The 15,080-nt window shown below is 50.4% G+C and overlaps 2 protein-coding genes across 2 annotated transcripts; one reads left to right on the forward strand and one right to left on the reverse strand.

Annotated features, from left to right (window-relative positions):
- Positions 1 to 1,231: 1,231 nt before the first annotated feature.
- Positions 1,232 to 4,202, forward strand: COCSUDRAFT_55839 (histone H3 K4-specific methyltransferase SET7/9 N-terminal domain-containing protein; the record flags this gene model as incomplete). The annotated part of the gene is made up of 7 exons (XM_005646629.1): positions 1,232 to 1,245; positions 1,416 to 1,488; positions 1,756 to 1,929; positions 2,170 to 2,363; positions 2,799 to 3,115; positions 3,689 to 3,853; positions 4,180 to 4,202. The coding sequence occupies 7 exons, from the start codon at positions 1,232 to 1,234 to the stop codon at positions 4,200 to 4,202; spliced, it is 960 nt and encodes a 319-aa protein (XP_005646686.1).
- Positions 4,203 to 9,367: 5,165 nt separating this feature from the next.
- COCSUDRAFT_16838 (carotenoid oxygenase) lies at positions 9,368 to 13,446 on the reverse strand (the record flags this gene model as incomplete). Its single annotated transcript, XM_005646630.1, has 8 exons — positions 9,368 to 9,692; positions 10,036 to 10,259; positions 10,611 to 10,855; positions 11,269 to 11,464; positions 11,742 to 11,878; positions 12,265 to 12,336; positions 12,824 to 12,951; positions 13,310 to 13,446. The coding sequence occupies 8 exons, from the start codon at positions 13,444 to 13,446 to the stop codon at positions 9,368 to 9,370; spliced, it is 1,464 nt and encodes a 487-aa protein (XP_005646687.1).
- Between the last annotated feature and the right edge of the window lie 1,634 nt (positions 13,447 to 15,080).

A 15,080-nucleotide genomic window follows, 5' to 3' on the forward strand; every position in this document is an offset into this window, starting at 1 on the left:
ACAGTATCTCACAAAACAAGCTTGTTTTACAGTATCATACAAGAAATCATGGTTCCTGGCACAGTACCGATAGCTCTTAAGATGACTTCAATTTTATTTTTTCGCCCCAGGAAGCTGCACGCACCTGCGCAGGGTGTATAAGATACAACGCTTCTCACATGCCCGCAGCCAAGGTGACTTGGGAGAGCGGCGCCAAATACTCAAGGAAGGTGCAGAATGCTCAGCTGCATGGGCAGGGCACAATGACATATGCGAATGACGACGTGTAAGAGGGTAAATGGATCAAGGGAGAAAGGTCCGGCCAAGGGTAATTGCGCGCTGCGCCCGGCTCGGAGCAGCCATCACCGAGGGGTGCATGGGCCGAGGACACTTTTACGGCCTGACACTGCGGTGGTTTGGTGATTCCAATAAACATTGTTGTCAGACATTGCAGGAGGGCTGATTTTGAAAGCAAGCATATCTTGTCACAAGTATGGCGTGCCACTGATTATGCCAAGGCCTTTATTGGCAGAGGCTGCTTGTCCAACTGAAATGGCCAATGTTTCTGAGTCGAGGTGACTTGAGGCACCTGCTGCCTATGTGTTGTTGACATGTTGCTTGCAAGGAGGTGGGCAAGTCCTGTTGGAATTGAAAGCAAAGCTCGGCGTGAGTACTGAATCACATGTGTAAAGATGCACGTCTAGAAAAGTGTCGCGAAGACAAAATAACTAATGTTGCTTTCAAATTAAAATGGCATGATCGTGAATTCTTCTACCACCTGACTTGCAAGTCAACCCTAGCAAGGATATTATGTATTAAATTCCTATCTTCAGTCATACAGGTTGCATTCAGGTGCCCGCACATTGCTATTAAAGAATCCTATCCATGACGCCTTCTTGGAAGTGATGGCGGCCAGCAATGTTTAAATAAACATCAACAGCATCGATGGGGCCTTGCGAGCAGAGCTGGAGAGGGTTATGTTCAGTAACCCCTGTCAACCTAACCACAGGGGTGTTAACATCAATATACGAAACACGCCTCGAAATCCGTGAAGCTACACTGATCCCGCCAAAAGAGAAGTGGCGCTTCTGACATATCACATTGATATTGCTGTCGACCTCATCAGTCGATTGATCGAACTGATTTGTGACAGTGCAAGCCCTGAGGCTGAAGCGTTGGAATACCATCGCAAATCTCCGCTTGACCTCCATCGTTCGTCTCAAGGAGACTGTGAAGGTTTTGATCTGTCAGGATGGCAACCTACAGGTGCAAAGTATATCTCTCCTCCTGTGCTCTGCTTCTTAAACCTGACCTCATCTACTGTTCACATAAACAGCAGACCTAATGCCCGCAGCCGCCACCTCGTGGCTACAGTAATTACAGTCTTTTGGGCAATCTAGTTTCCCCTGTTGACGCTTTCCTCTGTTTTGGAACAGTGGGCTCAGCTGTCTCCGCAAACCCGCCGTCAGGGACTCGGTCGATCTCGAGAAGGTGCTGACGGTGATAGTGGTGCGTCCTTTCTACTAACGTCAACTCAAACCGGGGCGACCAAGTCCTGATATTGGCACCAACAATTAACTGCAGACCTGTGGAAGGGAATCGAGCACAATTTGCCCAAGTGCTCTTGAGATCAGGTGTTTCCGTCTCAGACAAGGCAGCCAGATCCCCTTTGGCTGTTGATGCAGCTTGATGCTGATATGATGCAGCAGTCCGTGAAGCAGTAACTGAGGGTACTACTCAAGGTTGAAGGTAGTTGATATCGTGGCACCTTTGCAGGCTTTGGAACCATGCAGGCACACCGGCAAGGAGTCTGTGAGCATCATCACCTGGCTGAAGCGCCTCTTCACAAGGAAGTCAGAGTCAGGCAAGCAAGCGCCTGTAAAGTGCGTGAAATGGGAGGATGGCTCAAATTACTACGGCACACTGCTCAACGGCAGGATGCACGGCCAGGTGACTCGGCAATACTCGTCCACTTATAGACAACCAAAACAGAAGCGCACCCCGTTACAAGATTGCAAGCATACATCTGATGCAAAGGTACAGACAGAATGCACGTATGGCATACAAGTCTGCAGTCAACACATTGCTTCAAAATCATTTGACGGAGCTCCAGAGGATGGTTGGGCCCTTCTGCATTTTCCAGGCTGGAGAGAGTGTGTAACATTTGCCGACTTGTAAATATCGCTCCAGGGGCGCTTCACCGAGCCTGACGGCTACTGCTATGAGGGCAGCTGGCTGTGTGGTAAGAAGCACGGCAAGGGAGATGAGCGATCAGCCGATGGCTCTGCGTACGTGGGGGACTTCGTGAATGGCAAATATCATGGGCAAGGCTGGTACACCACGGCAAACGGCTACAGCCACAGAGGGGCATATGAGAATGGCAGGTGAGCAGCCAAGGAATCCTCACACTTCAGTGTCTTGCACATCAGCCTGACACAGGGTGATAAAGGTGCACATTGGGCAGATGACGATTTCATGCTCTGCAGGGGTTACGAAAGACTACTTTTAGTAACCCCTGTGCTCTGATCATGATGGGGCTTCATATTATCCCTTTCAGAATAGTCTGTATCTCTTGGGCACTTTTGATATGTGCTGTTCCTGCCGGAGGCAAAGTGGGCCTACAAAGAAGCTCCAGGATACAGTGGGTTTGCCACATCCAAGCACAGTGAGCCAACATTGCATAATCTTGATTGGCAATTCTGAGCCGGCAGCCACCTTCAAAATCTTGCAGGTTTTTACGGCTGTCGGCCGTCAATATCACTCAGGGAAGATATTGTACGCTGCTGAGTTGTGACATTGATTTATGTGCCTTGCCCCAGGCAAAACGGCCCAGGAGCGGAGACTTTCCCCAATGGCGAGTCATACACTGGAAACTACAAGAATGGCACCCGCCATGGCAAGGGGGAGTATCACTTCTCCCCATCAGGGAAGATTTTGGACATCGAGGACGGCAAGCTGTTCTGCATGAGCTTGGAGGTGCTCAGCAAAGAGAAGGGCAAAAAGCAAGCCAAGTCTAGCCGTGGCACGCTTGTCGGGCAGTGGAAGGAGGATCTGCCACACGGGCGCTGCCGCTTCGACAGGTATTGCGGACACGTCTACGACGGCGATTGGCAAGCCGGCAAACCGCATGGCACAGGTAAGGCCTGGCAGTGTCACTGATTAGTAAGTTACTTCGGTACTGAAAGTGCTGGCAAGCCGCATAGCGCAGGTACGCTTAGATGGAAACTGATTGCTACAAATGATCTTATTGATATAGGCCGCCGAATCCAAAGCCAAAGGCCATAGGGCATGCACGCAGGGCGTCTGCAACGATGTCTGCGGGGCCTACAAAGTCTGCATCCTAGTGTTGCGTTACACCCCGCCGAATCTTGATGACAAAGTGGAGCTTGTCTGTGCTAGGCTTTATTGCAGAGCAAAAGTAAAAAGGGAAACGTCCCAGGAAGCCACATGAGGCTTTCATTATCATTCTTTCTGAGCAACTGGCACATTGGCACTTACATCAGCATTAGCCATTGCACAGCCTTTGACACCTGAGCAACCGAGATTGCCATACTTTGCGTTACCGTGCCATTGACTTTTTCTGCTGCGCTGTCAGTGACCCAAGTGTGCACTCAGTGCATGCACACACAGAGCTGCTGCCCTTAGGGGCATGCCTGCAGATTACTGATTGCATCTCATAAGAGTGCTCAGTGGAATGTCATGCATGCAGGCAAGGTGATTTGGAAGAGCGGCGCGACATACACAGGGCAGGTGAAGGATACTCAGCTGCACGGGCAGGGCACAATGACATACGCCAACGGAGATGTGTACCGCGGTGGTTGGGTCAAGGGGAAAAGGTCTGGCCAAGGGGAATTGCGCGCTGCACCCGGCTCGGGTCAGCCCTCTCTGAAGGGTGCATGGGCCGAGGACAAGTTTATGGCCTGACACTGCGGTGGTCTGACAATCACAAGAGTTTATAGGAGGGCTTAGTTTACATGCCATCTCTTGTCACAAGCTTGTGTCAAGACCTTGAACTGCAGAGGCTGCGTGTCACAACTGAAGAGCCAGAGAGGTAGAGTTACGGGTGACTTGAGGCACCTGCTGCCTGTGCAATGTCAAGAATGCTTTCACGAAGGTGGGCAGGTGTTGCAATACTCTATGGAAAGATGTCTGATTCTGTCCAAATACACAAGCTGCATACTCAAGTAGCTGCGACTGCAGGCTTCCACTCGCATGCACCCTAATATTCAGAGCTAAGGATGTTAGAAGGGCAAACAGATAAGGTCTCAGTCCGTCGTAATTTTAATAACTGAGTTTCCAAAGCATATGTTTAAAGACGAGCAGAGGGTGTCGTGGTGTTGGACACTGCAACAGACAAGTAATTGCAGCACAATCCCAAACTCAAGGGAAGCTACATGAAGCTGTTTTTGGCAGGGCGGGGGCTCAATCCCCTTGGTGGGCTTTGACCCTAAAGTCTTAAAATATCTGCTTTCGTCGAGTAATTTGGCTAAAGAATGCTCATGCTGGTGCCAGCACCAGGGGGAGCCATTTGCGAGCAGAATCTGGCGTCCAGTTGGAAATGTGGACAGATTTACGACTTGAGCAGATCTGCGAGTAGAGTTGTTGCGAAGGAACATACCTTCGTTCGTCAGCGAACCATGTCCGCATTGCCTCCCTAATAAATGCCAGAACACAGGTCACCTACCGGGTAGGAAACCCAAGCGATCTGTAGGAAACCCAAAGGCAGATTGCTTGTCGACATACTTATACTGCCACAGCTGCAAAAGTCGCTGTGTCTTAGTTTCATCATGTCCAGTTGGCTCGGTTGCCTGGGCACAGCCGCAGTGAAAGACGCACCCGATGGAATGCAATCTTTAACCGAACAAAACGCGCGGACTGATATTCCTCCCCATCTCCCTCCTCGCTTTGCGTTGGCTTTGGCAGAGCAGATCAGTGTGAACTAGTATGGAGATCAAGCCCTTATTTTTTGAGCGCTGCTGATCTTCGCCGAGAAAGGATATTTCGCAACAGGTATCCTTAGGAATTTTCAACCCAAAGAACGGGAAGGTTATTGATCGCTGTCTGTGGCGAGCGAGATGATGCTGTGCCTGTCCCCGTTCCGTCCGTATTCCTGATGCATCCTTCACCCCTTGACGTTGGGGAATTGAGGGCCTTCCTGCTCTCTTTCTGGGTTGCCTTCACTACAAAACAAAAGCCATCATCTGAGCACACCTTTGCAATTGCAGCTATCCTTCACCTGCAATGCAAGACTGCAGCACACCATTACATCTGGCGAGAAGCTTCTGCTTCTAGCAAGATCCTGCACAGGGTCCTTCTGCTGATCCAAAATGTGAACGGCATTAATCCGTATTCGAGCTGAAAACACCATCATTAGTTACAACAAGTCCATATGCACGCAGGCTGCAAATGCGCAGCTGATGCTTAGTCCCCATCTGCATCTTGGCCAATGCCGATGTTTCCCTTTGTCACGCTCCTGACGTGCTCGTGATAGTATCGCCTGCCGCAGATGGTGCACGGCTCCTGCCACTCGCTTTCCTCACCCTGCCAATTAATTACCTCCCTTAAGCCCTCAATCCAACAGTATGTACCCCTTCCAGTTTTATCTGAAGTGTTGTTGCCATGAATCTCAGTTCCAACAGAATGCAGCTGAGGAATTGACAAACAGGCACTGCCAGAGCTAATGAAAATCAGCTGGCAAGGTTTCGGGCGCTGCTTCTTGGTATCAGAGGCAGGAATATCAGTCGCAGCAGCAGCTCACCTCATCAGCATCGCTGTCATCTTTGTCCCCCCTGGCGCCAGTCTCAGACTTGTGCAGCGCCCCAGACTTCCTGAGAAAGCTGCGCACAACAAAGCCTTTTTCCCCAAGTCCCCGGTGACTAAAGTCCCTTTGGTCCTTATCTGATGGTAGTTCCACAACATCCAGTCTATCCTCACAGGCACTGTGATAAGCTTCTTGAGGAGCACGAGAGGGCAGGCAGCTCCTAAATGCTTCCTCCAAGGCAGGCAGGCCATCAACAGCAGCCTCGGTATTGACACCACTAGCACCGGCCATCCGTGTCGCAACTTGATGGATACTGCTCATTGGGAAATGTGGCAGCCAGAGAGTGCGTCAGGCGCTCACCTGAGCACATTCTCCTCAAAGATCGCCCCGTCTCTGCCCAGGCTTTCCAAGGGCGCTCTGCCGCTCACCTCACCCTCCCTAAAGCACACCAGCCCTGCACTTGACCCAGCAAAACAGCTGTCATCATCCTGGAGAAATTGTTACATCATGAAGTTGCACGCCAGCTTCACAATGTCCATCGGAGCCTCGTCCTTGGCTTGCTTTGGAAAGTCCTACCAGTAGGTGTGAAATATGGCTTGTGGGCGGCACTGACGCCAAGCTCACTGGAAATTCTCTGGATCTCTTCACTGCAGAGTACAGGTCTCGACTGGTTGCCAATTCTTTATGAGATATAATCTTGGGATTTACATGATACAAAAAGCATGATGAGACAATTAGGAGATGACATTCTTCTAGGAATTGCAGGTCTGAGGTGAGATTCCCACCTGAGCCACAGAGCAGGCCGAGCTGTGCCAGAACAGGCGACCTGGGGTCAGCTATGGGGGTCCGCAGGAAGGCAGTGCCTCTGAACTGGTGCGCCAAAGAATCCAGCGCCTCATCCAGCTGTGCATCAGCCTGCCACCAGACACAAAGTTCCTCTCACTTCTAAGGCTGGTAATGCGATTGCTGAGACTGGCTTCCTTTACACGAACTCATAGCGATGCATGTGCAGCCCATAGCAGGCTAAGTGGTGCAGTGTGAAGCATGGTGAGCAAGGCATGCTTGGCAGCAAACGCATGATGAATGATAGTTGTACCTCACACCCTGGAATGCAGATGTGGCAGACGATTGCGGCTGCTGAAGCCTTCTTAAGTGTTCTCTGTGCACACAAGAATCCATCGTTTATCAATCGCTGTAAGTCTTGCCCGGCATCCTTCACGCACAAGCGCATGTCTGCATAACAAGAGGAGCAAGTATTTCTGCATGGAGGACAGGAGTTCATACATCAATGACAAACCAGGAATCTTAATGGATTTAGCTGCTATGACCTCCACAGTGTGATGTATTACCTGTAGGTCATGTTCTGGAACACTTTGCAAAGTGCCTGCCCCATTCACAGCAGCCTCCTTGCTTAGCGCATTCTGCTGGAATAATTCTCTCATACGCCTCTCTCGCACCTCCTGCAAGGCTGATCGCAGAGCAAAACCTTCAGTCAGGCTGGCCTGCTTGAGCTGACGTTTGCTGTGCATGTTGGATACAAGACAGTAATGCGTCAGCAAAAGATCAGGAAACTCCTCTCAAAATCAAGCAGCTATGAGAAAAGCATTTATGGCACCTGCATCGTCATCGCTGTCAGTTGCAAGGACGTCAAGCTCTTCCTCCATCTGCACTGCTTCTCTAATTTCTCTAGGATCCCGAAGGATCACGCCGTTGGCGATGTGAATCCGTTCATACGTCCTATCATGAGACAACAGCTGCTTCTTGATGCGCTGCGTGTATTTTTGCTCCTGCAGATCGCGCCTACAGCAATCTGCTAGTGTTGGATCGTCGACCAGGTGGCAAGCAGGATCCGGTTCGCAGCATTCACTCGAGCAATCCATATCCAGCCAAGCTTTATTTTATTGAAGTTTCAATGCTTTGCCACGAAATTCTTTTCGCTTTTAGCTTCCCAAATTTTGCCTCCTGCAAGGGAACGCCTTGGGAAGCGTGCGCCTCACAAAATGTGCTCCCAAACATTGGACTTCCAAAGCAGTTTTGAAACAGCCTCAGATACCATGCAAAGAAAATTATAAAACCGCGCTGGAGGTCCCGGTGCACCACTCCAGACCGCCCTGCATCTCATCGTGGACACCTACGTACCAAGCTCAGTGAACCAAGACAGTAGGTAATATTAGATCCGGGCGTAAAGTAGCATTATCGGATGTCGCAGGTCTGAGCCCTCCTGAAAAATATTGCAACCAAATTCCAGGTATGAGCAGGTGCGCGGGGCGTTGGCTTGCAAAGAGCCTCAAGAGCTGCGGGAACCTGAATCATACACCGCAGTGTCACACTACCTACGGTACGTAAGAATTTAGTGTGTATATATGTACAGCGCCTATGTCAGCATTCAGCGATCTGTGCGCCTGGAGAGTCTTGCGCTGAGTTCCAGGGAGCTGCATGTGGAGCTTGGAGACACAGAGGCGCTTGCCGAGAGCCTGAATGACATCTGCATTGCCTGGGGCAACAGTGCTAGCATGCATTTGCTCCCCACCAGCATGGCTCTCAAGGGAAAGACCTTCCAGGTGAAACTGCCTTTGTCCAAACGAGACCACTCATTTACTAGAGTCTATGGCGAGGATATCTCTGAATGCAGCTGCCATGCGTGTGCTGACTGCCTGTCAGACGCTGGCATCATGCCGGCACCACTCTAGGACAAGAAAGCAGGCGTCTTTTATTAGACAAGGTGCTTGGTAGCGGGTGATGTGCAGATGCATCAGAGAATCCCTGCAGGGATCAGACAAAGTTCAGATCTGAGAAAATCACTAGAAGTGTGGGAGTATGTGCGTCGGTGGCAACATGGAGTGCTCTTGGCTAACACAATTGTTTACAGATACATCTGCAATATATTTTTCATGCGCCAGAGCTGGGAGCAACAGGTCATGGTACAGACCGCTAGTAAATCAGTGCCCAAGTGAGCGCTATTACTAATAACCAATAGAAAAGGTCAGATCCACTTGTCATTGCTCTGCCACAATGCAGGCAGGCAAAGAAAGTTGCGGCCTTGATGCACATCTTCAAAATGACACAGGTTGCAAAGAATTCTTCGAAGGTGCAAGGTTGCTGTCTTCTGTAGAGCGGTGCACAGTAGACTCTGAAACGGCAATTGCCCGTGACAGAAATTTGTCATTATGTTTTTGTATTTAACTGTCCAGAAAAGAAGGGTGCAGGAAGCAACAGAGCAATGGCATCTGTTGCACGTGTTGTACATTTGTAAAATGGATTCATGCCGAAAATTCCGGTGTAGTGTATCTGGGCACTCCATGGCATGAGACTCCGCTCCTGATGTCATGCTCCCTTGGGGGAGAGTTGTCATCCAGCGGTGGCCCAAGATATGCACCAGTAAAGGTCCCATGCAGACCTGCACACCAAGATCGTCCGGTATCCCTTATTAAAATATCAAAAAAAGACAGCAATCCCAAACCGGCATGTCCTTGATAGCATTATAAGGCATCCATTTGGCGCCACCAGACAGCGTTCCACTGAAACCACAAATTAGCCAATTACCACAGAAAAGTAAGGTAGGGTGATAAGCCTGTCCGCAATGCATCCACGGGACACTAGTGCCCAAGTAAAAAAAGATCTCAGAAATCAGGGATGCCAATTGGAATAAGGGAGGGTTTTGAGTGACTTGCCTATGGGGATATGGTGGGGGAGGTGAATCGTGGCGACAGGGCCGGCCGCCACATCAGCAGCGTCGAGGATGACTAAGTCCGTAGTCATGCTTGCCGACCGGAACACCGGCGCCAGCAGCCAACCCTCGTCTTCGCTCCGCCTGTCATCAACATCATTCCCCTTGTCATCGCTACTATCCCCCCTGCCCGTCCTGGGCACAAAGATGGCCTCCTGGGCAAAGCTGTCCCTGCCTGGGCTCCACCGCTCCAGCCTGCCTGATGACCCAATTGCTGACTCATCGCTGGGCGCTGATGCAAGGGATGGCAACGTCACCTTCATGATATCCTGCGCAGCATTCAATATCCCATTCAGCATCTGAATGCACTTCACTGGATTCTCCGCAGGCACGCTCTTCAAAATCTCGCATATCGTCATGGCATTGATGATCCGCAAGAGAGCTATACAAGGATTCTTCTTGCAGCATCTCGTCAGTACTGTGTGATTTAGACCTGCGCTACAATCTGCCGATTGCAAGTGTAGACTGGCAGACTCCGCACTGCTAAAGGTTGCACCATGCGCAGTTCATCAGGTCTTGCTTGGAGGGGCAAACTTATGGCAGCCTTTTCAGCAGCTTGTCTGCAGACGCACCCTGCCTCCTCGCAGGGACAGCGTCTGTGAAACAAAACAGTGAAACAAAAACAGTGGGTGTGTTGACAAAAGGGTACATTACCTGGGGGGGTCCCCAGCCGCGCGGCCCCACAAATCTGCTGCTGGTGACATACGCGTAGCGGTAGGGGCGGCCAGAACAGGCCGGAGCCAAAGAAGGCATCTCCATCGATTGCTGCTCCGCTATCCTTGACACACCCACCTGCGCATGCAAACTCACAAATTCACTTCCGAGGTGCTGAGCTGGTATGATTGGCAACTCAGCCCCTCCTAAGGCCAGCCAGCCGCATGCAGGATTCTTCTCAAAAATTGACATTCCTCTCTGGAATTTGATGCTCGCTTGAATTTGAGAAGCCGTATGCTTAAAATTAAAAAGCTGCCAAAAGGTTGATTCTATCAGCAAATCTTAGCTGGCAATCAAAGTCAAGGGAAGCACATGTGCATCTCAAAAATATGCTCATACTGCATGCCTCTTAATAACAAGCATCCTCAAGTCGGGATACCCAGTCACTGGCGGAAACACTAGATGCATAGGGTTTGTCGGTTTCCGCACCCTTCCACCAGCAGGGTCAAGGGTGAGTCGGGTGAGCGCGGTGCGCCAGAGGGCGCGCTGGAAAAACTCCGCGCTCAGATTTCCAAAATCGGCGCCGAAGTCAACGCCCCCGGACATTGCCAGGCAGTCCATCATCACGCGCTCGCTGCCGGGTTCCTCAAATGCGTTCACATGGTGAAAGCAGAATAGCGGCTCTGTTTCCAAAGTCACTCGCTTCCCTGCCTTTCCTGCAGCACAATGACAACCTTGTTAAGGTCAGGAGATCAGTCACATAATCAGTGGTAGTTTTCTCGACCGTTTTGCACTGAGGGTTTTCCAAGGCTTGTCGGTCAGGCAGTCAAGTTATTCTCCTCCCTATGGAGTTAAGAAGGTCTGATGTCTAGCTCTGTGTTATTGGGAGTGCCCAGAGCAGCGGGCGTACTGCTGCAGTAGAAGGACTGAGAGCCATAGGATGCTCTTTGCATGAAAGGCTGCACACAAGAACACTGCAACGGCTCGCAAAGTGTGCATGCTAGCAAACTGTAACATGTTGGGAAGAGTGCATCACAGATTGTGCATGCAAGCAAACTGCAACATGTCAGCAACGGGGGGATTAGTCAGTCAAGAAAAACACTGTGATGCGTGAACAAATCCTGAGGAAGCCAGGTAGGTCACCCACCCGAGCGGCCGGGCCGGGGGATCAAGTGTATCTTCGTGCGCTTGGCAGGGTCATATTTCAGACACTCGGCGAGGCAGGCGCGGCCGAGGGCGTACTGGGTCGCCATCTTGGACAGGTCCAGGCGCATGGGATTTTCCAGCGCAATGTAGTAATGATCAGTCACCAGCATGTCGTGGAAGAAGCCGAACCCCGCTCCCTGTGTGCATGACATCATACTTTCATCAGGTCATTGCAGTTTGTAAAGGAGGGTGGCCTTTCTTTGCTGCACACAGGACTACCCTGTTGCAAGAAGGTCCAAGGTACTCGAGGAGAAAGGCACTGCGCAGAAAAGCAAAACACGCAGAACCGGATTTTCTGAAATGCTTTTGTTCTGCTCACTGCCTTTCAGTGTCACGTGTTGGAATCAGGGGGATGGCAGAGCAGCGAAAAACAATGAGTCAACTCTGATCACAAACTAGTAATCGGGCGCTCACCGGGAGCTCTGCTGTGGTTTTGAACAGCACCTGCAGGTCTTCTCCATACTCCAGAAATGTCAGCGTCCCCTTTGTGAGCCCCTCGGCAAATGTTGACCCGATCAGCCGCCGAGAGCCATCATCCTCCCTGCAGAGCCCTATTTCCTTCAAAATCTGGAGTGATAGCACCTCAATCATGGCACCTCAGACATGTGCATGTTTTTGGTGATTGTCTGATCTCACAAATCTTACTACTGCTTCTCTCACGGAAACGTGCTTCTTCTGCAAGGATGATAAAAAGAGTCTTGCATGGATGGGCATGAGAGTGTAGCTTTGCCGGGGCGCAGGCGCGGCCGGCGGCGGCGTGGCCGAGCCTGACATCCCTGACATGCTCCGCGAACTCCTTCCAGACAGTATTATGTATGCCATGATCTGCCGAGGCATCTTGCTCGGTCAAGCACCCACCTTGGCAGATGTGCCAGTGTCTTCTCCGCAATCATGCTTCACCAATCTGCAATATTCCCGATGCCTAGTACATTCAAACTGGCATGCGATGCAGAAGAGAGCGCGGCCTTGCCTGAAGGTGCGGATGTGGGACCCAAAGTTTTGGGGGTCACTGCCGGCACCGAGGGTGTCATTCAAAGTTGTTCTTCCCAACGTGCGCAGCGTGCTGTCGAGCTCCCACGGCAGATCCCTCTGCAGCAGAGCAAACACAGCGATTCAATTGAAATGCAACCAAAAAAGGTTCTGAAAGATCCAAGATATCCCTGCAGTTTTATATTCTCTCCTGATGTTCTTTTTCGGATCCCCCGGATGCCTCTGCACTGGTGGCATTCCTTTTTGTTGTTGTTCAAACCTGCTCAGACTTTGTCCTCCAACTGTTTAAATAGAATCCATCTCGTGCTTGCAAACCTTTCCCTGGATTTAAATGGCCTGCCAAAAGACAGCTATTGCATTGCATGCTTCAAGTCGGGGACTCTCGAGCAGCACAAAGGCCACGCATGCTCTGGTGGCAGCTGCAGAGATGCGCAAGCTTCCAGAAAGTTGCAGTTTGGCTTGGCAAGGACGCACCTGCTTACTAATCAAATATTAGTCATGATGACTCACCTCATGCAGGGCGAGCGTGCGGCCTCCCCAGTGCACAACGTTGGTATTGGCAATGGATTTGATGCGAAGGTCCAGGGGGTTAAAAAATCGACCGCCAGATGGGTTGCCAACCGAGAACGCACCCCTGAAGCAAGCAAATGTTACATTGCCACCTTGTGATTAAACGCTGTTGCTGCCAGGGAGGCAAGGTGCGTCTGCAGACCAGCTGCAGGTGAAAGCTACCACAAGTCCTACCCCTTGATGGAATCACCAGATCCAAACAAGGCGCAACATAATGTAGACAAAAATAGCCAGATATGTGCATCCTGCTGTGCATCCATCTTGAATTTAGATCCAGAATTGACTCCAGACCCAGAAACACTGCCACTGCCCTCCACATTGCCACTCTTCTGAGCAGCATGAACATAAGCAAGCCTACCACATTCTCTTCTGTCATTTGAGCTATTTTCGGTAGTGCATAAAAAATGCGCCGCTGCTCGTACCTGAACAGCATTCGACCGGCCTCCTGCTCTGCCATGAATGCTTCTGTGCGCACGTAGCGGCTGCGGAAAAAGCAGCGGCCAGCCTTGAACGCCCAGGAACACACCTGCAGATCAATTGATGCATCCTCATATTTCATTATAACGATTCTAGCTCATCAGACCTCGAAGATGATAGTGTGGGTGCCATGTGAGTGAGCATGCACATGCATGGCTGCCCCTTGAGAAACAGCTGCATAGCAAACCCTCTGCAGCTTACAGCCTTTCAACGTAATCGAGCCCTTTTATTGTTATTGTAGCCCATTTGCAAATAAGCCTCAGCAGAAATTACAAGCTATAGATCCCGGCCTGCTGCATCGATGACAAGTTGACGTCGCTACGTTTCGTTCGTATATAATCGAAAAAAATTCAATCCAGGCATGTTAAATTGCACGGAATAAACCTCACTTGTAGTTGTCATTGGACAAAGAAGGTGGAGGGTACGAATACTAAAACCCACCTCCTTTTTGCAATTTTTCGATTTCTTCCTGACTACTTTTCAATTCAGCATCTGAAGAATACTCTGGTGAAGCATGACTTGTTCTTGCCATATGCAAGTTCTAAAGCATGTTCCCCTTACTTTGGTTGGTCCTTAAGTCTACATTACACTTTAGATTCGAAGCCTTCCAGGTCAGATATCTCATGACATATAGAACACTTCAGATACATTGAGAGACTCTGTTTTCAATTAAAGCTGGAATTTTACCATTCCATCGCCGTCGAACGGCTGGCCAATTGGTGTCCCGCCGACCTCAAATAGCCCAGGCCCATTCCTCAGCAGCGTTCCCTTCAGCTCTGCTGGAATCTCACCTGCATATTCGAGAATAAAACTTAGGTCCAATCACAATTCATTGGTCATCTCCGAATCCTTTCCACTTGCAGGAAAGGATACTCCAATCACACAGTTGCGACTCAGAAAGTAAATCTCTTAAGCAGGGCACGACTTGTGGTGAGATGAGCTTAATCAACAAGCCCTTAGACTGCTGCGAAATTGCCCAGAGATTGACGCAAGACTTCACGTATGCTGCAAATGCTGCATGCAAAGGCAGCTGCTGGCAGGTGCAGGCAGACACGCGCACCTTCCACCATTGAGGCATCCACCCAGAAGTCTCTCTCAACATACTGGGATGTGTACCCCTTGATCACGTTATCCCAATCGGCATCTGTGAAGAGCTCTTCCCTTTCGCTGATAGCTCCACTTCTTGGCCCAGCTGCCTCCGAGCCATGCTGCTGCTGCTCCTGCTGCTTGGGTTGTATTTTCTGGGGGGGTTTGGGCCGAGGTAGAATTGCTTTGGGGGCTGGAAGGATGCTGGGCTGTGTCACGGTGGCAGCTGCATACCATGCACACTATAAGACTAATTAGGTCTACAGGAAAGCGTCTATCTAGCAGAAAATGGAAAGTGCAACTGGTCAAAGTAGATCGATCAAGATGGTTCACCTGCTATTGTTAAGTTGCTTCTGCGTCTTGCGCATCTTCTGGTATTTATGACCAAGTCTGTACGAGGGCCGGTTGGGCTTCCCACTGAGTTCATCGGTGAGACAGGTGAGGGCTGCAGGCCTGCACGTTCAGGGAATACGTCGTATCTACTGTTCATCAAATATCAATTCACAACAGCACCGAGTTACTGCTAGAATGCCTGCAGGATGCCGGGAATGCACCTGCACCCAATGTCTCTGATGTGTACTGCTTCCTACTGCAGATGGGGATATCGAGTTGTCCTCCTTAAATGTAGTT

Source organism: Coccomyxa subellipsoidea (genome assembly GCF_000258705.1).
Source record: "Coccomyxa subellipsoidea C-169, whole genome shotgun sequence".
Lineage (NCBI taxonomy): Eukaryota > Viridiplantae > Chlorophyta > Trebouxiophyceae > Coccomyxaceae > Coccomyxa > Coccomyxa subellipsoidea.